A 23490-nucleotide genomic window follows, 5' to 3' on the forward strand; every position below is an offset into this window, starting at 1 on the left:
TACAAACGACGTCTCAAATGGATTATCTGTCTGATCATGGAATTGGTAAAACTCTTTTAAGGCACGTTGGCCAAAATATATCTTTCCACGCTCTTTGAAATGGTGTGCGTGTTGTAACTGCACAGAATTCAGAGCAAGTTCATGCTCTCTCCTGCATCACTTCCATTGATAACATACCAGTCACCATTCATAAGCACGCTCCTCTTAATTCTTGCAGTGGTACTGTGGTCTTTCCATGTACCATTGTACAGAGTGAGTTTTTTGTCTTGCAGCGATGATATTTTAGAGCAATTAGTCCTTCAAAACCTCCCTATTCCTAAAGTAGATACATCCTGCCCGATCGTGGGTGGAGGTGTTTTCCTAGTAACATCGCTCATTTAACCTTTGACTGCCATGAACGTCCGTCCTCTGTCTATATTGCTGTCCATCATTTAGAGGTCTGTCAACTAGTTCCCACTCCCCAACAGTGTCATAATTGCTGGCGTTTTGGACACTTGCTAAACACTGCAGATTTGCAGCGGAATGCCCAATCTGCAGTGCAGCAGATCATTCCAGTACGTCTTGTAGTCTTCCCCCCTCTTGTCTCAATTGCAAGGAACCTCACATCCTTCCTTTTCCTGCCATTGCCAGGTCTATCGTAATGAATGAAAGATCCGTTACTTTAAAGAGCACGAGGACCTTGCATACACTATGGCAGTCTCTCAGCTCTGCTTTTAAGGAAAACTTCCTCGTATCTTGTATGCTCGAGTTGCCCACAGACCTCCAACCTCAACAGTCCTCCCACCTTCCAATCCCTCTGCATCCGTGTCTTCCAGGGTCACCCCAGTTTCTAATGCTTTTGCAGTTTTATCCTCTGACACTCCTACCTCTGCACCACTTTCTACTTCTTCTTCATCTCACTCACTTCTCAGTCTTCTAGACCTTGCAGACCTACACTTTCTTCGCGTCCATCACCTGTACAGAATCTATCTTCTATCTCGAAGAGTAGTTCTCGCCCCCTTTCCAGCTCTTACACAAAGGTGGAGGTTCATCCCCCCCCTAGTGTAGTTCCCTCTTCCCCTGTCCCCCCCCATCTTTCATAGTTACCCTCCACCCTCCTTCCTCTCCTGTTACACTGCAGGACTCTTCTCCAGTCAATGCATCACTCCAGGCTCATACTCCCCACCCTCCTCAGACCTCTTTGGTTGCCTCCATAGTTACTCTGACCTTTACTTGCAATGCCTCTCCTGTCTCTGACATCATGGCATCATCGGCTTCCTTTTCAAATGAGATGTTAGACGCTATCTCCAGATATATAGTGGAGATGACACTCCCGATGGACACCAATACGCCTCCTTCTACCCCTTCTATTTCACAACCCATGCAACAATTTATTCCTCCGCAACATTCTAATTCTTCCTTACTTATGCGCTTACCATTAACCCCCACGTGTTAACTTTACTGGTCCTAAAAGCCCATAGGTTTTATCATTTCTTATTGTCATTTTTATTTCTGTACATAATGTTTTTTTTTTACTATGGAATAATCGTGGCCTTATGGGCAATCAAGAATAACTCCAATTGTTGCTCTCCCAGTTGTCCCCAGTATGTGTTGGGTTGCAAGAGCCCAAAATTCCTTCTGCTGTCATTCGCCCCGTTTCAGGATACTTGCTGTTACATTCTTTCCAATCCTTTACCTGACGAATCATTTAATGAATGCTCGCTTCTTGTATGCATTGATATACATTATCAACAAGTTTTTGTTTGTTCCCCGCATTATTATATTGGAGCTCGTATTTATTTACACCAATGGTTTACAGTTTGCTCTTTATCTTTCTCCCTCCCGTGCATTCTGTATATCTGATATTGCATTTTTAATTTCATCTCTACTGCCACCCATATTGTTGCTGGGTGATTTTAACGCTCACCATCACCTGTGGGGAGGGTCCCACTGCGACTTTCGTGATCAGTTGGAGAGACTTCTCACTTCTCATCCTCTTCATATTTTAGACGCGGGTGCTCCTACCTATTTTGACTCTTACACACAGTCTCTCTCCTGCATTGATCTTTCTTTCTGTTCCTCGCCCATTGCACTTGATATCGCTTGGTCTGTTCTTCCAGATATACATGATAGTGATCACTTTCCCCTCCTTCTTTCTTCTACTACGTATGCCCGACCATTTCATAGCCCTCGTTGGCAATTTGCTCGAGCAGATTGGGATTTATAGTACTCCCATCTTACCATCTGTTGTGAGGACTCCCTTTCGTCTTCTTGATGAAATGGCACACTACTTTTCGATCTTAATCCTGACTGCAGTGACCCGTTCTATCCCCCAAACCTTGGGTAGGCATTCTCAGGCATGTGTACCTTGGTGGTCTCCTACATGCGCTCATGCAGTGTGTTTAAAACGTGCTGAGTGGGGCCGATATTGGTATAATCATACTGCGGAGCATCTGTTGGATTTCAAGTGGGCAAGGGCAGTTGCTCGCCACATCTGCAATGCTAAACACACTTGTTGGTGAGACCACGTGTCTATCATTACCTCGTCTTCCCCTATGTGTGCGATTTGGAAAAAGGTGTGGAATTTGTGTGCTAAGTACACTCCTGACCCAGCTCCCATTTTGTGGGTTGCTGGAGTTGATGTCACACAACCCTTAGAAGTTGGCACAGCAATCAGGAACTATCTTGTCCATATCTCCTGAGGGCTTCACCTCTGTCCCTCATTTCTTGCGTCTAAACCTACCAGAGGGCAGTTGCCCTTAGATTTCTCTTCCAATGGATTGGAGCTGTATAATGTACCTTTTACTCTTCTAGAACTGGAGTCCATGCTTTCCATTTGCTGGCCGTCAGCACCGGGACCTGATGATATCCACATCAGTATGCTTCAACATCTCCATTCTACGGCCCTTCCCATTCTTTTACATCTTTTCAATCTAATTTGGAAACAATGGGTTCTCCCTCAACACTGGAAATCAGCTATTGTACTACCGCTTCGCAAACCTGGCGCCTTGGAACTTGACATCTCTCGCTATCATCCCATTACCCTGAACAGTGTGGTCTGCAAGGTGATGAAATGACTGGTGAATAGATGTAGATGTCTGATGTGGTTCTTAGACTCACACAATAACCTTTTCCCTAGCCAATGTGGCTTTCGCAAAGGCCACTCTACTGTAGACCCCTTGCTCCACTTAGATACGTATATTCGAAATGCCTTTGATAACGACCACTCTGTCCTAGCGGTCTTTTTTGACTAGAGAAGGCATATGACACCACTTGGAGGTATAACATCCTAGCCCAAGCCCACTCCTTAGGTCTCCGCGGTAATCTACCAACCTTCATTGCTGCTGTCTTGTCCGATAGACATTTTCGGGTCCGTATTGGGGCCTCGCTTTCCTCGGACTTTGTATAAGCTGAGGGAGTTCAACAAGGTTGTGCCCTCAGCACTACTATTTTTCTCTTAGCTATAAATGACCCACCTTTCATTCTTCCTTCGCATATTTGGTCGTCACTTTATGTTGATGACTTTGCTATAGCTTACTTAGGCGCTGACTGTCGATCAGTAGCAGTCTCTCTTCAGGATGTGATAGATCAAGTCTCCCATTGGACCACTTTTCACAGCTTTAAATTTTCTAGTACGAAAACTCGGTTCATTACCTTCACGAGATGCACTCCTTGTACTTACACGGTTCACGTATTCCGGCATGGTTCTGGGCCTGTTCTTTGATCACCGGCTGACATAGAGACCTCACATTTCTTCTTTAAAGACAACTTGCCATGATCAGCTAAATCTCCTTAAAGCTCTTGCACATCGTTCATGGGGAGCAGATCGTTGCACTCTCCTCCATTTGCATTCCACCCTAGTCTTGTGCAAGCTGGATTATGGTGACCAAATCTATTCTGCGGCCTCTCCCGCAACTCTGTCTAAGTTAGAGCCCATTCATCACCAAGGTCTCTGTCTGTGCCTTGGTGCCTTTCGTTCATCCCCTGTTGAAAACCTCTATGCAGAAACGAATATTCCAGCCTTGTCTTATCCCTGTGATGCTCATTGCCTTTGCTATTATGTTTGATCTCATGACTTCCACAATCCTTCCATATATAGGATGGTCACTGATGTTAGTAGACGTTCTTTATTTGTCCATTGCCCCTGCTTACTCTGCCCCTTTTCTCTCCGCCTCCATTTGCTCTTGTCTTCTCTTCAGTTACCACCAGTTCTATATTCATGTAGCATCTCACTTTTCTCTGCCCCCTTGGGAAGTTCCAGCTGTTTGTTTCTTTCTCACTGCCATGCGCGAAAACCCAACTACCTATGGTGGCTTCCCGCTCTCTTTTTCTTGATCACTTCTGCTCTCATTCTCATGCCATCACAGTGTATACTGATGGTTCTAAGTCTTCTGATGTTGTCGGATTCACAGCAGTGTTTCAGGACAGTGTCATGTGAGGACATTTATTATCCTTGGCTAGCATTTTTACGGCTGAATTGTATGCCATTCTTGTAGCACTTATCCGTATAGCATCTATGCCTGTGTCATCATTTGTTGTCGTTTCAGACTCCCTTAGTGCTTTACAGGCTATACAAAAATTTGATTCACTTCACCCCCTGGTTCTTCGTATCCAGCTTTGGTTACACCGTATCTCTAGCAAACACAAAGATAACAAAAAAGGCACAATACCATGACTGGAACGATACACAAATAACCCGCATATGGACTTTATAAATGGTCCAAGTTGGACCGAAACATCATCGTAAGCTCCTCTCTTCTGTATGCGTGTTATTTGTGTGAACACAAAGATATTGTTTTCTGCTGGGTCCCTGGTCATGTTGACATTCAGGGCAATGAACAGGCAGACACTGCTGCACGGTCAGCAGTACATGACCTCCCAGTTTCATATAGAGGTGTTCTATTCACAAACTATTTTGCTGAAATTGCTACCCACCTTCACACCCATTGGCAACAATGTTGGTCTGATCTGCTCCATAACAAACTTCATTTTATTAAACCGAGTATAGGTATCTGGCTGTCTTCTTGTCATCAGTGTCAAGGTTGGGAGACTATCTCCGTCTTCTCATCGGCCACACTCGTCTTACTCACAGGTATCTCCTGGAGAGGTGCCCTGTTCCTCTCTGTGAGAATTGTCAAGTTCCAGTATCTGTTAGCCACATTCTGTTGGATTGTCCACTCTATCAACGAGCACACAGAATTTGCCTCCAAAGTCGTCTCCACTCCCCTGCCCTTTCTTTACCTTTCCTTCTTGTTGATGGATCCTCCTTTAATCGAGACTCTCTCATTGACTTTTTGACTGCAACTGATTTACTACACAAACTGTGATGATGATGCCTCTAGCACTCTCCTCCTTCCTTTCTACCTTAATCTCTAGCTACCCTCTACCCCTGCACTATCCACTGCCCCGCTGCACTCCATACCCTAATAATCATCCCTCTCCCTCTTGCTACCCATTTCCCCGGCATTCATCCCTACCCTGCAGCACTGTATAACCCTTGTGGTTTAGCGCTTCTTTTTTATTATAATAATGATATTCGTCTGTATTAACTTGTACAACTTGTACACAGTGTCAGAATATTTGTATTTTGAGGTAATTATTATAATCATAAAAAAAATATTGTGAGGTAAGAGTTTCACAAATTCTTATAAACATACGTGAATAAACTATAATTGGACACACCTTAATACGCGTTTATTTTGCCTGACCGAGTGATCGCCTGCCACCCGTTCAGTTTGTGTTTTTACATTGTCTGAACTCCGTGTATCTTGTTCCCTTTTGTTTACTATTTCGTTAACTAGTTGGCTCGTGTTGACGATGGCGTCTAAGCTTAGTTGTGATAAAAAGAAGTCATATGCCTCTTACTTTAAGTGCCAAGTTAGAAATGATTAAACTTAGTGAACTGACTTTTTTTGGGTTATCCTAGTTTCTCTGCACATATGCTGCTATGTATGATGATCAATGTAACTGTATTTGTGTATATCTGAATAAACTTACTAACAAGTTATGTCGATGGCTGAGATAGCCATCAAATACAGTTACATATAGCAGCATGTGTGTAGAGAACCTAGAATAACCCAAAAAAGCCAGTGACTTATTTCTGGCATGGAAAAACTTTTACATTGCCACTCACCTTTCATACATTCATATTTAAGGTAAGTAACAGGTGTACTGTGTGTGTATTTTACTTTTTATTGTGTTTTTTAATGCCTGGTTCTATTGCTAACAGTAGGGCCCCACTTATATGGCAGGTTAGGTTCCAGGCTATTGCTGGAAAGCAGACATTGCCGGAGAGCAGAACGCCATTTTTTCCATTTATAAATGCATATAAATGCCAGACAAGTTTACACTAACTTATATTAAGTTAGTAATAGAACTAGGCATTAAAAAACACAATAAAAAGTAAAATACACACACAGTACATACATTACTTACCTTAAAATATTTGTAGTCTTAATGTAGTGCGAGAGGTGAGTAGTACTTATTTGTAGGAAGTCAGGTGTAGGTAGCCCTGGCTTCCCATCACATGCTTAATATAGAATATTGAAAGTAGCCCAGAGAGATAAAATACACATACAGTACACTCATTATTTACCTTAATATATGTGTAATCTTAATGTTGGATGAGAGGTGAGTAGTATTTGTAGGAAGTCAGTGTAGGTAGCTGGTAGGTGTAGCCCACCTGTGCTACACCTACCGGCTACTTACACTGCGGCCCAGAGCCATATTACTATCAACATACCTTTTTCACTGAATTAAATTGTTTCTAACAACTACCTTTAGATGCCATTCTAAACGAAGGGAGAAGTGATGAATAGTTCATGCCGAGAATTGTAAACAAAAGTGGAGTGGGGGAGTGACTAGGTCAAACGCAGATTCATACACGTTTTCTATGGTGCTGGACCTGAGAAAATATGATGATTTCCCTCTGCCTGGCATATAAACATAGCATGTTTATGTGCTATGTAACATGTTTCTTACATAATTTTGAAGAAAATATAAATGGATTAATGAAAATGTGTATATTAACATAAAATAAAACATTTAATATGCCCAAGAGTGATTATAGAGATATGTGCTCATGGAGAATGTAGACAAACTGGGTGGTGCTCACCATATTAGAAAGGCCGCTCACTGTATAGTATGTAGTGTGTTTTGGTCATACACGTAATTTGAAATTGCCGTATTAGCAGAACGTTGTAAGGTGAAACGCCATAAAACAGGGCCCTACTGTATGTTAGTGTAAACTTGTTATTTAGCACTTATATGCATTTTTAAGTGGAAAAAAGGGTGTTCCACTTTATAGTGATTTCTGCTTTACACTGGTTGCCTGGAACCTACCCTGATGTATATAAGTGGGGCCCTACTGTATACAAGTCCTCTACATACCTATTATAAAATTTAATTGATAAATTATGCGCAATAAGTGGAGAATTATCGCTTTTTCACTGATAGGAAGCACTTCACGGCTTCTCTTAGGCTCTGAAGAAATGCCAGCTTTTCTACTTTTGTGCTTTGGGACCAGTATTATGCAAAATTAAGAGGTATTTTTGGGCCACAGTAAACCGTGGATAACTGAAACAGCAGATATCTAATCAGTGGATACGGGGGTACTACCATAATAATAATTTAGTAGGCTAAATACCAAAAGGTGGCAGTTTATGAATTTCACTTTGCTCCTGTAGCAATATATAGGTAATAAAATAAATTCAGTATTCGTGAACCTGTTACTTTCTCTTTTCATGGACCTGGATTAAACTCGTGCCTTACTAAAGGCAGGAGACAGCAAAAACAATATTTTAGTTTTAAAATTAATATCTATACATAGTTACACAGCTTTTTTTTTTTTTGATGAAACGTTTGAATGGGGTTGTAAGTATGAATAACGGATACATGAAGGTGAGTAATGAAAGTGAAATCTGTTGTTTCAAGTTTACAGGTGGTAAGGTATCCAGTGCTTGTAGCTTTGTGTATATCAAGCCTTTTTTTTCTCTCTCTCTCTCTCTCCCCCTCTCTCTTACCTGTCAGATTCAGCACTTTCTCTGTGGATGTCAAGGCCACTGGCCCTTTTATGTATGTGCACCTAGCTTGACGTTTGCCTGTTATGCCAGTTATGCTATTGCTATGTTTTTGGGAAGCGTCTCAATCTGCATTTGATTTATGTTATTTTTTTTCTTTTTTCTTTCTAGCGGTGTGTAGTGGTAGATGTTGTTCAGTGGTAGCATGCAACACAATTCGAGAAGAGGAGGAAATGCCACAGGAAGTGCAGTGTGCCAAATGCCGTCATTTCCATGGGGACCAGCCAGTGGGGTCTGGCCCCCCAGTAGAAGCTAGCAAAAAGTCCACTCAGAGCTTAGACTTACCTGGTCTAATGCCTGAGTGCGATTCCCCACCCCTCGAGCCGTCCTTGTGTCGTCCTCCCACCCCTGAGTCTCCTCATGAGGCCAGTCCCCTTCTGGCCTGTTCTTACTCAGAATCACCCAGTTTAACAGAGAAACATTTTAGTAGTCAGGCCATAGCTGATGTACAAAACAAGACTTCTGCTCTTAGTGAATTAGAAATTGCAGTGGCATATAATGAGAGTGCAACAACACATACAGATACCATAATAAAATCTGTTGATGCACCTGTGGTGTTTGACTCTGGGGGGCAGGGTAAAGAAGTACCTGAAGACACTCCTAAGGAAGATGTTTTTGTGCTAATTGAGTCAAAAGTGAGAACTGATATAGGTTGTGATACATTTAATGAAACCTCATTTATTAGTAAAAGCATTCAAGATCAGATATGTAAGGCAAACCAGTCAAGTGGTGAGCCTTGTTCTCCTAATGCTGAGCCTTGGATATCTCCTCCAAGTCCTGTAAAGTCTCTTACTAAGAAACCAGGCGGTGCCCACAGAGTCCACCCAACACCAACTACCGAGTCCAGTAACACATCAGAACATTCTGCTTCCTACAATGTTTTAAGTGATTCTGAGGTTTTGAACATCCCATCTAGAGTTGATCCCATCCCGTCCATTTGCCAATTGCATGCTGAGTCTTGTGATGAAGAAGCAAGAGAATGTGTTAATAAAATTAAACCTCCACTAGAAAAGTCTCTCTCTGTTGATTCAGCTAAAATGACTTCCATGAAATCTAAAATGGAATTGGAGTCAACATCAGAGTCTTTAACAGCCCTAAACCTGAGCCCTGTCAAGAGAAAAAGAAGAAAAATCTCGGTGCCATATAGAATAACTCCAGATGGCACTAAAGTTAACTTTCTCTGCGATGTCAGTATGTACCTCTTTTTTCCTTATGTGTAAATTTCCAGTTAGTTTTTATAGTAGACATGCCATACTCAGGGATTCTAGTATACAATTAGTACTGTAGCTGAAACCCTAGATATTAATGAAAATTTGGATTCTTTTTTTCCACTAAGCTAGAAGGGCAACTCTGAAACTTCAAGCCTTTTTTTTTAATAGTCCTTTCATGGTCTTGATAGTGGTGTTGTAGACCAAATCTGGAAATGTCTTGTAGCCTCAAGAGTCTTGTATCATTGTTACTACTTGAACTAACTGTTGTCGTCTGACTTGGTCTTCTCTTTTCTGAGAGTTTTATAAATTAGTTTTTTGGTTTCTTTGTGTTTAGAAATACATATTAAAACAAGTATGTGTTTCTACACTCAGAAATTCAGTCAACTTTTGTAGATTCTTCTTCAGTTCTTAATGTACAGGCTTCTTGATGCTTATCATGAGCCTTCTCCAGTTTATGTACGAGCTGCTTCACATTTATCCTTCTCCAGTTATTAATGTTCAGGCTGCTTGACAAGTCTCCCATTCGTTTGTCATAATCATAAAAGATGCTTGTTTGCGGTAGTTTAGTGGTTTAGTGTTTCCATAGCAGCAGTAGTAGTGATTTCCCAGAGTTTCATTTTGTAGTTGCATGCAAACTCACTCTTATTTGCTCACATAGATTTGCATTAGTTCACACACAGCCCTACATCTTCACAGCACAAACCTGCAAACTGGTTATAAAGGGCAGACATTGTTCATTGTAATTATTATCAAGGACTTCATATCTGCAAGGTAGGTATCGCAGGATTTATATTAATTAAAAGAATGCATTAGTTGGTGCATATTGCTATTTTTTACAAAGTGTGGAGGCAAAGTATATATGAACTATTTAGCCATATTATATATTAATGTAAATGTTTAGGTTGGAGGGATATGTTGTGTATCTTTATACGTATATGCTTCTAAGCTGTTGTATTCTGAGCACCTCTGCAAAAGCAGTGATAATGTGCGAGTGTGGTGAAAGTGTTGAATGATGAAAGTATTTTCTTTTTGGGGATTTTCTTTCTTTTTTGGGTCACCCTGCCTCGGTGGGAGACGGCCAACTTGTTGGAAAAAAAAAAAAAAAAAAGTTTAGGTCTTTACTAGTTTTGATAAAGATTTTACTAATATTTCAGGGAGTGAAAAAATGACAAAAGAAATAAATAAATACAGCCTCTCCTCACTTAATGACAGAGTTCCATTAATGAGACCACATTGGTAAATGAATTCGTTGCTAAGTGAGGAGCATACTATAATGGTAGTGGGTTTGTGTCAGCCATCTTTGATATTGTTTTACTCTCACCTTTGCATCATTTATAACATTTTTTAGTATATTTTTAAATGTTTATACGATATTGTACTGTATATTGTAATAAACCGAATACAGTGGACCCTCCCTTTTCGTCTTTAACCCTTTGAGGGTTTCAGCCATACTAGTACGGCTTACGACCCAGATTTTTTGACGTACTAGTACACCTAAATTCTAGCGCCCTCAAATCTAGTGGGAGAAAGCTGGTAGGCCTACATATGAAAGAATGGGTCTATGTGGTCAGTGTGCACAGTATAAAACAAATCCTGCAGCACACAGTGCATAATGAGAAAAAAAAAATTTTGACCGTTTTTTGGAATAAAACAGTGACTTTGCACTGTATTTTTGTATGATATTTATTGTTGTATTCTAGTTTTCTTGTTCTCATTTTATAGAATGGAAGACATATTACAGAAATTGAGATGATTTTGACTGGTTTTACAATGAAAAGTACCTTGAAATTGAGCTCAAAGTAGCAGAAATGTTTGATTTTTAGCAAAGTTCAAAAGTAAACAAATCATGCCAAGCATCCAATACACACCAACTGGTAAATCTAATATTCTTTCGCAAGTGCGCCAATATTATTTATACCATTTTTTACACTAATGCAGTAGTCTGCATGACAGTAAATCTTCTATTTTTTGTGAGAATAAAAATTCAAAGTGGAAAGCAAAAGAATGTAAGAGGGGCCTTGAGACGTGACTAATGAACAGAGGAAATGTCATTTTAGTGCCAGGAATGTCTTTCTTGTTTATTCTGGACCCTATTTGGAAATTGGCATCTTTTGAAATTTGTGTGAAATTGGCAAAATTGCTAAATTCTGACCACCGTACTGGATAGTTGAAATTGGTAAATGGGTGGTTTCTTGTCGACCCTCAAAGGGTTAATTCGTTCTAGAGTCTGATGAAATGTGAAATTGACTAAAACTGAAACTATTTTCCCCCTAAGAAATAATGTAAATCCAATTAATCCGTTTCAGACATCCAAAAGTATAAACAAAAAATAAATTTTATAGAGAACTACTATATTCTATGACGTATTTATCTATCACAGTTCATGTGGTGATATAATAAACAATATTAATAACATAGAAACATGATATGTACTCTCAAATGAATAAAATGTCATTACGTATGTGAGGAGTAAGTGATGTTGGTGGTGTTGGGTTTATAAGGGCCACTGAGAGAAGCCGTACATATTAGTGGTAGTGGAGGCCGCAGCAGAAGCCACCAACACTGTTCACACTATATTCAATGACTTATTTATCTATCACAATTCATCTAATGACATAAACAATATTAATAACATAGAAACATAATATGTACTCTCAAATTAATAAAATGTCATTATGTATGTGAGGAGTAAGTGGTGGTTTTGGTGTTGGGTTTATAAGGGCCACGGAGAGAAGCTGTACATATTACATAATAACATAAGAAAGGAGGAATACTGCAGCAGGCCTGTTGGCCCATACTAAGCAGGTCCTTTACAATCTTTCCCCACTAACAAAATATTTGCCCAACCCAATTTTCAATGCTACCCAAGAAATAAGTTTTGATGATTATATTTTCTCATTATGCAAGTCTCACTCAAATCCAACCCATCTCACTCATGTATTTATCTAACCTAAATTTGAAACTACCCAATGTTTTAGCTTCAATAACCCTACTAAGCAGACTGTTCCACTCATCAACTACCCTATTACCAAACCAATACTTTCCTATATCCTTTCGAAATCTAAACTTATCTAATTTGAATCCATTATTTTGGGTTCTTTCTTGGAGGGATATCCTCAAAACCTTATTTATATCCCCTTTGTTAATACCCATCTTCCACTTATACACTTCGATCATGTCTCCCCTCATTCTTTGTCTTACAAGTGAATGTAGTTTAAGAGTCTTCAGTCGTTCTTCATATGGAAGATTTCTAATGCTATGTATTAATTTGGTCATTCTATGCTGAACATTTTCTAGCGAATTTATATCCATTCTGTAATATAGAGACCAGAACTGGGCTGCGTAATCTAGGTGAGGCCTAACTAATGATGTATAAAGCTGTAAAATAACCGCTGGACTTCTGTTGCTTGCACTTCTAGATATAAATCCCAGTAATCTGTTTGCTTTGTTACATACGCTTAGGCACTGCTGTCTTGGTTTAAGGTTGCTGCTTACCATAGCCCCCAAGTCCTTTTCACAATCTGTATGGCTAAGTTCTGCGTTATTTAACTGATTAGTACTAGGGTTATGAACACTCCCTAGCTTCAGAGCCTTGCATTTATCTACATTGAACAGCATCTGCCACTTTTCTGACCAGGAATTGAGTTTGTCTAAATCCTCCTGAAGTTCTGTGACATCTGCGTTTGAATCGGTTATCCTACCTATCTTTGTGTCATCGGCGAATTTGCTCATATCACTAGTAATTCCCTCATCAAGGTCATTGATATATATTATAAACAACAATGGGCCCAAGACTGATCCCAGTGGAACACCACTTGTTACAGATCCCCACTCGGATTTAGCCCCATTTAAGCATACTCTCTGCTTCCTATTGGTGAACCATGTCTCGATCCATGACAGCACTTTTCCCCCAATGCCATGAGCTGCCACTTTCTTTAACGGTCTCTGGTGTGGTACTCTATCAAAAGCCTTACTGAAATCTAAATAAACAATATCGAATTCTTTATCGTGGTCAAAACAGGCTCAAAAGCTTTACTGAAGAAGGTTAATAAATTAGTTAGGCAGGAATGGCCCCTCATGAAGCCATGCTGAGTATCATTAATCAAGCTATGCTTATTGAGATGGCTTCTTATAATATCAGCTATAATTGACTAGTAATTTGCTTTCAATTGAGGTTAGGCTTATTGGGCGGTAATTTGACGGTAACTACTTGTCCCCTGCTTTAAAAATAGGAATTACATTAGCCATTTTCCACATATCAGACACTACACCTGTTTGAAGAGAAATATTAAAAATATTTGTCAATGGTTCACAAAGTTCCATTTTACACTCTTTAAGAACCCTTGAAAAAAGTTCATCAGGGCCCAGGGATTTATTTTGCTTTAATCGGTCAATCTGTTTGATAACCATTTCACTAGTGACTATGGTATTGCATAATTTATCATCTTCAGACCCACTATAAAAATTTATTACTGGGATATTGTTTGTGTCTTCCTGAGTGAAAACTGAGAGGAAATAATTATTAAGAATAGAACACATTTCATTCTGTATGTAAAGTAAAAGGACACAAGTGCAGCTAATGTGACATTGTATTGTGGCAACGTTTCGCTCTCCAGGAGCTTTGTCAATGGCTTGACAAAGCCCCTGGAGAGCGAAACGTTGCCACAATAAAATGTCACATTAGTTGCACTTGTGTCCTTTTACTTTACATATTCTCGGTAATTCTACCAACATTATCCAATTTCATTCTCCTTGTCAGTAAGATGCCCAGAGTTATTTTTAAGGGGACCTATCTTATCTCTAACTTTTGTTCTATAAACCTGGAAAAAACTTTTTGGGTTAGTTTTTGAATCTCTAGCAACTTTAATTTCATAGTCCCGTTTGGCCATTCTTATCCCCTTTTTAACGTCCCTCTTAATGTCAATATACCGATTCATAAGATGACCCTCACCTCTTTTGATGTGCCTATAAATTTCTTTTGTCTGTTTTAAAAGATATTTGAGCCTATTATTCATCCATTTTGGGTCATTTCTATTCGATCTAATTTCCTTATATGGGATAAATGTCCTTTGGGCAGCATGTATTGTGTTAAGAAAGCTGTCATACTGATAGCTCTCTTCGTTACTCCAGTCCACAGATGATAAGTGTTCTCTAAGCTCATTGTAATCTGCTAAGCAAAAATCTGGGACCATTACTGAATTATCCCTACTATCATACTTCCATTCAATGCTAAAGGTAATTGATTTGTGATTGCTTGTGCCGAGTTCCTCAATAATTTCTAAATTATTAACAAGGGTTTCCTTAAGGAGTTTGTCAAAACCAAGTCAAGCAGGTTATTTCCCCTTGTAAGCTCTGTCACAAACTGCTTCAAAAAACAATCCTGAACTACTACTAAGAAGTCGTTTGATTCCAAATTCCCAGTCAAGAAATTCTAATCAATCTGGCTAAAGTTAAAGTCCCATAGAATTACTACATTATCGTGCCTTGTGACCTTAACAGTTTCCTCCCATAGTAATCTCCCTTGGTCCCTATCTAAGTTTGGGAGATGGTATGTCACTCCTAGAATCAATTTTTCATACTCCTCTGAAAATTCTATCCAGACAGACTGTGTGTGTTACTTCAGACTTAATTCCCGTGGAAACCGCAGCAGAAGCCACCAACACTATTCACACAAACAATGTACATAATTTCTAAATAATAAATATTTACACTTACTGTACCTTGGAGATGCTGGCATTGGTTTAGGGTGGTGGAAGATAGGCAGGGCAGCATATGTTTGTCAGTGACCCTGTATACCTCCAATAACATTGGAGGAGTCAGTTTTGTGTCGTCCTTTTTCTATCGCTTAATTTACTTGCTACACTGTTAATGCTAAACTTTATTGCTGGCTGGCACTATAGCCTTTATCAATTCCTGCTGCTTTAGTATCGTACATATCGTAGAATCACTAAATCACTGAAGAAGGCAGATTCTCCCATCTCTCTTCCTCCTCCACTTTGGTACTCTGCTATGAGTTTTTTCTGGAATTCTATCGTGTTTCTCACCTTCTTTGTCAATGGGCTGGCAATAGCAGCTTTCTTTGGGCCCATGGTGGCTTATTTAGCAGCACACAGAATAAACAAGTGCAAAAAGCAATTAATTATGAAATGTTTCCTATGGCCTCACAGGATAATGTTCACTCGCCGAGAAACAAAGCGACATTGCCTCAGAATGCGTGTGTGGGGGGCTTTGTGTGCGCGCAGCACTTGGACAGGTATTGTACCACCGATGAGAACGGAGGAAAATAATAAAAACTGAGCCAATATTTTTACGAAAAGTCGGGAATAACTGAAATTCACAAAAACATAGCCCAACACAAAGGGAGGGTCCACTGTAGAGGCAGTCAGCTCTAATATACACTATAAGAACATAAGAAAGGAGGAACACTGCAGCAGGCCTGTTGGCCCATACTAGGCAGGTCCTTTACAATCCATCCTACTAACATCCATCCCACATCCTGTATGATCAAGCTCTACTTCACCTAGTTCATAGCTTCGAGGGTTATTTTCATTACCAAGGACTAGTACCTTACACTTATCCACATTGAACTTCATCTGCCATTTTTCAGACCAAGACATTAACCCTTTCAGGGTCCGTCCCGTAGATCTACGGCTTTACGTTCAGGGTCCAAACCGTAGATCTATGCCATGAGCTCAGCTCACTCTGATAAACTGTGAGTGGTACATTTGGGCCTAGATATGAGAGAATACATCTATGTGGTATGTGTGCACCACATAAAACAGATCCTGCAGCACACTGTGTATAATGAGAGAAAAAAACTTAAATCATGATTTTTCGATTAAAACAGCAACTTTGCAGTGTTTTTTCGTATGTTTTTTATAGTTGTATTTGCGATTTCTTGGTCTCATTTGATAGAATGGAAGACATATTACAGAAATAGAGATGATTTTGATTGGTTTTAGCACTGGAAATGGCTTGAAACTGAGCTCAAAGTAGCGGAAATGTTAAATTTTTGCCGATATTCAAGAGTAAACAAACGACCTCACATGTCTAATACACACCAGCTGGTGGGTCTAATATACATTCACAAATATGGTGATGATATTTATACAATTATTACAGTATTGCATAACAGTAAATCTTCTATTTTTTGGTGTGAATAAAAATTCATTATGTGAATAAAAAATCAAAATGGAATTTATTTGTAAAGCCTCAAAACATAACTAATGAACAGAGGAAACGTTAGTTTAGTGCCATAAATGCCTACATTGTTTATTCTGGACCCTATTTTGAAATTGGAATATTTTGAACTTTGTGTTAAATTGGCCAAATTAACAATTTCCGATCACTTTATTTTGTAGTTGAAACAGTTGACTTGGTGATTTCTTGTGCTCAATCGATAGAATATAAGTAATACTAGTGAAATAGCTAAGAATTTGGTTGATTGGAATAATGTAATTGGCCTAAAATGGGAGTCAAAGTTGGCAAAATCGCCGATTCGTAAATGTCGCTGACACATCAAAATTCGCGAGAGCATAATTTCGTCAATTTTCCACCAAATTTCGTACTTTTTGTTTTATTACCTTCATAAAAAGATTCTCTACGATTTCATAAGAAAAAATAAATTTTTTTTTTTGAAAATTCTTGGACACTGGTGCGTGACTCCAGATTTGGGCCTTGGACCCTGAAAGGGTTAATTTGTCCAAATCCTCCTGGAGTTCGTTGCTATCCTTCTCAGAAAGAATCATACGGCCTATCTTTGTATCATCAGCAAATTTGCTCATGTCACTCGTAATCCCTTCATCAAGGTCATTAGCCCTTTGAGGGTCAACAGGCCCTCCCCGAGACTTGTTCTCAGGGTCGGCCAAATTTCCAAAAAAAAAAAAAAAAATTCTTATGGAAAGATAGAGAATCTTTTCCCGATCATAATGACACCAAAAGTATGAAATTTGATGGAAAACTTACGGAATTATGCTCTCATGAAGTTAGCGGTCTCTGCGATGTTGACGCATCGGCGATTTTGCCCACTTTGAGCCCCATTTTCGGCCAATTCCACTGTACTAGTCGACAAAAAACATGAATATTTCACTAGAACTCCATTTTTTCTATCGAATGAGTGCAAGAAACCACCCATTTACCAATTTCAACTATCCAGTACAGTGGTCAGAATTTAGCAATTTTGCCAATTTCACACAAATTTCAAAAGATGCCAATTTCCGAATAGGGTCCAGAATAAACAAGAAAGACATTCCTGGCACTAAAATGACATTTCCTCTGTTCATTAGTCACGTCTCAAGGCCCCTCTTACATTCTTTTGCTTTCCACTTTGAATTTTTATTCTCACAAAAAATAGAAGATTTACTGTTATGCAGACTACTGCATTAGTGTAAAAAATGGTATAAATAATATTGGCGCACTTGCAAAAGAATATTAGACTCACCAGTTGGTGTGTAGTGGACGCTTGGCATGATTTGTTTACTTTTGAACTTTGCTAAAAATCGAACATTTCTGCTACTTTGAGCTCAATTTCAAGGTACTTTTCGTTGTAAAACCAGTCAAAATCATCTCAATTTCTGTAATATGCCTTCCATTCTATAAAATGAGAACAAGAAAACTAGAATACAACAATAAATACCATACGAAAATGCAGTGCAAAGTCGCCATTTTATTTCTCATTATGCACTGTGTGCTGAGGGATTTTTTTTTATACTGTGCACACTGACGACATACTCATTCTTTCATATGTAGGTCTACCAGCTTTCTCCCACTAGATTTGAGGGCGCTAGAATTTAGGCGTACTAGTACATCAAAAACCCTGGGTCATAAGCCGTACTAGTACAGCCGAAACCCCCAAAGGGTTAATGTAAGAGTCTCTTGTGATATACTTTATCGAATGCTTTACTAAAATCCAAATAAACAATATATTCTTAATCACTGTCTACTGCCTCAAATGTTCTATTGAAGAGCGTCAGTAAATTTGTCAGGCAGGAACGACCTCTCATGAACCCATGCTGAGATTCACTTATCAAGTCACTTATCAAGTTATGCTCTTCAAGGTGACTTCTAATAATGTCAGCTATAATTGATTCTAGTAACTTGCCCACTATAGATGTAATATAACCACTGAACTTCTGTTGCTTACACTTTTTGATATTAATCCCAGTAATCTGTTTGCCTTATTATGTATGCTTAGGCATTGCTGCTTGGTTTAAGGTTGCTTCATTCATTAGAAGTTCGCCGGTACTTCCGGCGTCATTTAACATGGTAGTTATGTTCTTGAAAACACTGTGTTAGGTAAAACTGTGTTAGATGAACTGAAGACCTTATGGAAAAAATAGGGTTACGTTACTGAGAGCCTCAAAAAAGCCAAACAACTTTTTGTAGGCCTCCACATCTTCCAAAAATAAAAGTGAATATGTAATTGTAGTTCATTGTGATGTATTATGTTATTTTTACTGCTTAAGACTACAAATGTAAAAGAAATAATAATATTTCTTACCTTAAATTGTGGGTGTTGGTGTTTGTGAAGAGTGAAGAGTTATGGAGGCCGTCGGGCAAAATTTGTAACTCTTTTTGTTTACCGTCCGATTTTCTCCAGTTTTGGTGCACAAGACAAAGTGTTTTCACTCTTTCTTGAAAATATTTATCAAAAATATACCTCAAACAACAACTGAGAAAAGACTGATTTACTGAAAATGCCCTTGTGCCCAAATTTATTCTTATATGGGACTACGTAAGGTTGTTTGGACACTTGGTGCTGAGAGAACAATGCTTATACGAATTTCTCATGGTTTAGTTTCCTCTAAATATCTTATCTTTATTTCACAAAAAAATAAAGTTTGTTAGTTCCTGGAATGTTGCAAAAAATCTGCCCTTTACTCCCACATAACTCCCAAAGTATTTGGAATATTTCCAAAAATTTCTCGTAGGAAATTAGAGAAATCATTATTCTACAATTTCTGTGAATATTATTCCATTTAATTAAGTAATAAAGGAAGAATTTTGGACTTTAGGTGAATAAGTTACTTGCGAGATATTGGCTGGGAGCGCCGGCCGGCCCCCGTCTCAAAAAAAAAAAAAATTCGCGAAAATCGCGTTTGTTTGGGTGTATTTCTTAGTAAACTGATGTTCTAGTGTAGTTATCCTCTTCAAAACACCGTTTTTTCTTACAAGACCAAAGAATACGACATGGAGAGGAGTAACTCAATATACTAATATCGAAATATTCTCGATAATCTCTCGCCATATTATGGCCTATTTTATTCTGTCTAGAGTATATAACATGTTTGTATGTTATTTATAGTGTTTATTATATATTAGATCAATTCTGATTGATAAATAAGCCGTAGAGTTGATATATAAGCTGATATAAGCGTAATAATGAAGTGATTTCTCCTGGCACACTCTGGAGCCAAGCGTTCCCAGATGGTTCCTGGTTGTCTCTAAGTCTACGGATAAGCTCCGTCTACTGTTTTATGATGCCAAATAGTCAGTTATTATATTAGAAAGAATAATGCAAGAAAAACGATGAAAAACAAGGAAAAAAACTCCAAAAAATATACGGGCCGTGAGCAGATGCGCTACCCACATCGCCGTCACCATACCTGATATAAATGACTATAATTTCTTGTAGAAACGTTGTAGAACATTCATTCTGGTACCATTGTGTTGCCAAAGAGTTAAGCTATTTTTCGGTATATATAACTCAACTTCCATAATTTTTTGGGTGAGCGCGTGCGGAAATTTGCCCTACAGCCCCCTTATGCTGTGGCCCTACTGGGCTGAGGTGGAGGGTCGAGGTTCTGGTACTGAAGTTGATGGTTGTACTGGAGTGTCTAACTTTAAGTCATTCGGTCAGTCAAGTCATTAAGTCAGTCAAGTGATTCAGTAAGTCAGTCAAATCATTCAGTAAGTCAGTCAAGTCGTTCTGCAAGTCAGTCAAGTTATTCAGTAAGTCAGTAAAGTCATTCAGTAAGTCAGTCAATTCATTCAGTAAGTCAGTCAATTCATTCAGTAAGTCAGTCTTACTAGTCACTCAGTAAGTTAGTCAGTCAGTCATTTAGTAAGTCAGTCAGTCACACAAACTTGTGTTTACCTCTTTTCATGTGTACAAAGTAACACTTCATTATGGCCACAGGATGTCTTGTCTAACATCTTTGTTTCCTTTGTTAATTCTAAGACTTAAATTCTTGGTATTGTATTGAATATCAAAATGGTATTGTATACCATTTTGATATTCACTTAAATGCTTACACCTTTTCTTGCCACTTTGAGCAACACTGGTATGCCTACTGGGTGTCATGATTGCTTGGCAGATACAAGATAAAGCATTAAAAAGATCAAAACACAATTCACAATCACAAGCTTGTAGCAGAGTAGTTGGACTGGACATGTATAAAATACGAATGCTGGGATGGTGGGGTGGTGTCGGGGGGTGGCTGGGGATGGTGGGAGGTCTCCCCCACTGATCCACAAAATGGCAGGCACTTGAAGAAAAGGGAAGTTTTTTTTTTTTTTCTTCCCGCAAACTGAACCGTGTTAAATTCATCTTACGACATGTTACATAAAATTGTGCCGCAATTCTTCAGTAGTGCTACACCCAAATTGTGCCAAATAAACTTGTGCCAAATGACAGTCTACTGTATTTCTCATTGTTTTCTGTATGTAAAACTATAGTTATTATCTATAAAATGTATTTTTTGTTAATATTTTTGGGGTCTGGAACAGATTAATTAGATTTACATTATTTCTTATGGGAAATATTGCTTCAGTTTTCGTACGATTCGGTTTTCATCAGACTGTTTCGAACAGACTATTCATGAAAACTGAGGTTCCACTGTATCTCCATGGGGAAGTGAAAAAGAATTCTTCCTCTGTAAGCCATGCGTGTCATAAGAGGTGACTAAAATGCCAATAGCAAGGGGCTAGTAACCTCTTCTCCTATATATGTATTACTAAATTTAAAAGGAGAAACTTTAGTTTTTCCTCTTGGGCCACCGTGCCTTAGTGGGATATGGCCGGTTTATTGAAAGATGATGATATTTATTTGTTTATTTAATTTGTATGGTCGTATATTTACAGAGTAAAATGTTAATTTAAATGGAGAGTATTATGCTGTATTACCGTTTATGGATGCTCTGTATTTGTTGCAGTATTAATGCTCACAGTTGCTTCTTGAAATATATTAGGCTAAGAAAATTTTTCCTTATATTTAAAATAATATATTTTGAGTATTGTTGCTATACATTATAACCGCAATAAGTTGAAGTATATCTTCCAGTAAAATGGTACAACTAGAATGAGGTTGGGTTTGAGGCTGTATACAAGAGAAACTATGAGTACTGTGCTAAATGCATGAAACAATGATAAAATAAAAGTTAAAGAAAAATGCTGGTAAGAAACAAACTAAAACTTAATTAACCCTTTCAGGGTCCAAGGCCAAAATCTGAAGTGGTGCCCCAGTGTCCAAGAATTTAAAAAAAAAAAAATTGTTATTTTTTCTTATGAAATGGTAGAGAATCTTTTTGTGAATGTAATAAAACAAAAAGTATGAAATTTGATGGAAAACTGACGAAATTATGCTCTCGTGAATTTTGATGTGTCAGCGATATTTAGGAATCGGCAATTTTGCCGACTTTGACTCCCATTTTAAGCCAATTACATTATTCCAGTCGACCAAATTCTTAGCTATTTCACTAGTATTACTTCTATTCTATCGATTGAGCACAAGAAATCGCCAAGTCAACTGTTTCAACTACAAAATAAAGTGACCGGAAATTGTTAATTTGGCCAATTTAACACAAAGTTCAAAATATTCCAATTTCAAAATAGGGTCCAGAATAAACAATGTAGGTATTCCTGGCACTAAACTAACATTAACTCTGTTCATTAGTTACGTTTTGAGGCTTTACAAATAAATTCCATTTTGATTTTTTATTCACATAATGAATTTTTATTCACACCAAAAAATAGAAGATTTACTGTTATGCAATATTGTAATAATTGTATAAATATCATCACCACATTTGTGAATGTATATTAGACCCACCAGCTGACGTGTATTAGACGTGTGAGGTCGTTTGTTTACTCTTGAACATCGGCAAAAATTTAACATTTCCGCCAATTTGAGCTCAGTTTCAAGCCATTTCCAGTGCTAACACCAATCAAAATTATCTCTATTTCTGTAATATGTCTTCCATTCTATCAAACGAGACCAAGAAATCACAAATACAACTATAAAAAACATACGAAAAAACACTGCAAAGTCGCTGTTTTAATCGAAAATCATGGTCTCAGTTTTTTTTCTCTCATTATACACAGTGTGCTGCAGGATTTGTTTTATGTGGTGCACACATACCACATATATGTATTCTCTCATATCTAGGCCCAAATTTACCACTCACAGTTTATCAGAGTGAGCTGAGCTCATGACGTAGATCTACGGTTTGGACCCTGAACGTAAAGCCGTAGGTCTACGGGACGGACCCTGAAAGGGTTAAACAAATCCATAAAAGTACTGAATGTTACCCATGCTCTCTTAGTGGCATGCTAAGTTACAGGGAGATCATTGACAACAATGTTCTTCGTGGCTCTTGAATTTCCCAGCTGTTTTGTTTCCCAGAAGAAGGGTTAGTGTCCCTGGCTTTCTTGAGCATTTTGTTCCTGTAATCGTCAGTGTTCATGATAACACCACTTCCTTTATCCTCAGTCTACTTAATGACCCAGATACCTACAAACCTCTCACAACTAACCAAGTGGACAACCTTACTAAAACTTTTCTTCAAAGGACTCGTCGCATTCTGAGGGACTCAGAACAAGGGAAGAAACTTCTGCACACCATACCCAGCAACCCCAGACCTGTCAGAATGTATGGCCTGCCAAAAATTCACAAGCCTGGTATCCCACTGAGGCCCATATCCTCGGGAATAGGCAGTGCTCCCCACCAACTCTCAAGAATTCTCGCAAAACACCTCTCTAAACTCTTGGGCACTATCAGTCCAGCACATCTCAAACACTCGGGTGATCTTCTCGGTCGCATTCGCAACGTCAACATTAGGAACAAGAAACTTTCCAGCCTAGACGTAACTTCCCTATTCACCAGAGTACCTACTACACAAGCCATCGATCTCTTGCGCAGGAAAATTGACGATTCACTTGATCTTCCTATTCCAGCCAGCGGTTTCATCGACCTTGCTGAACTATGTGTTGGCTTTACGTGTTTC

At 38.7% G+C, this 23490-nt stretch overlaps 1 protein-coding gene across 1 annotated transcript in view; it reads left to right on the forward strand.

The window, feature by feature from the left end:
* LOC128698727 (uncharacterized) overlaps positions 1-13836 on the forward strand; it is a gene marked incomplete at its 5' end in the record, with an annotated part of 106162 nt that extends 92326 nt beyond the window's left edge. The window contains 1 exon segment of the mRNA XM_070097767.1: positions 8169-13836. Coding sequence (XP_069953868.1) covers positions 8169-9277 — 1109 coding nt within the window.
* Positions 13837-23490: the final 9654 nt, after the last annotated feature.

The sequence above is a fragment of the Cherax quadricarinatus genome, chromosome 59 (genome assembly GCF_038502225.1).
Source record: "Cherax quadricarinatus isolate ZL_2023a chromosome 59, ASM3850222v1, whole genome shotgun sequence".
In the NCBI taxonomy this organism is placed as follows: domain Eukaryota; kingdom Metazoa; phylum Arthropoda; class Malacostraca; order Decapoda; family Parastacidae; genus Cherax; species Cherax quadricarinatus.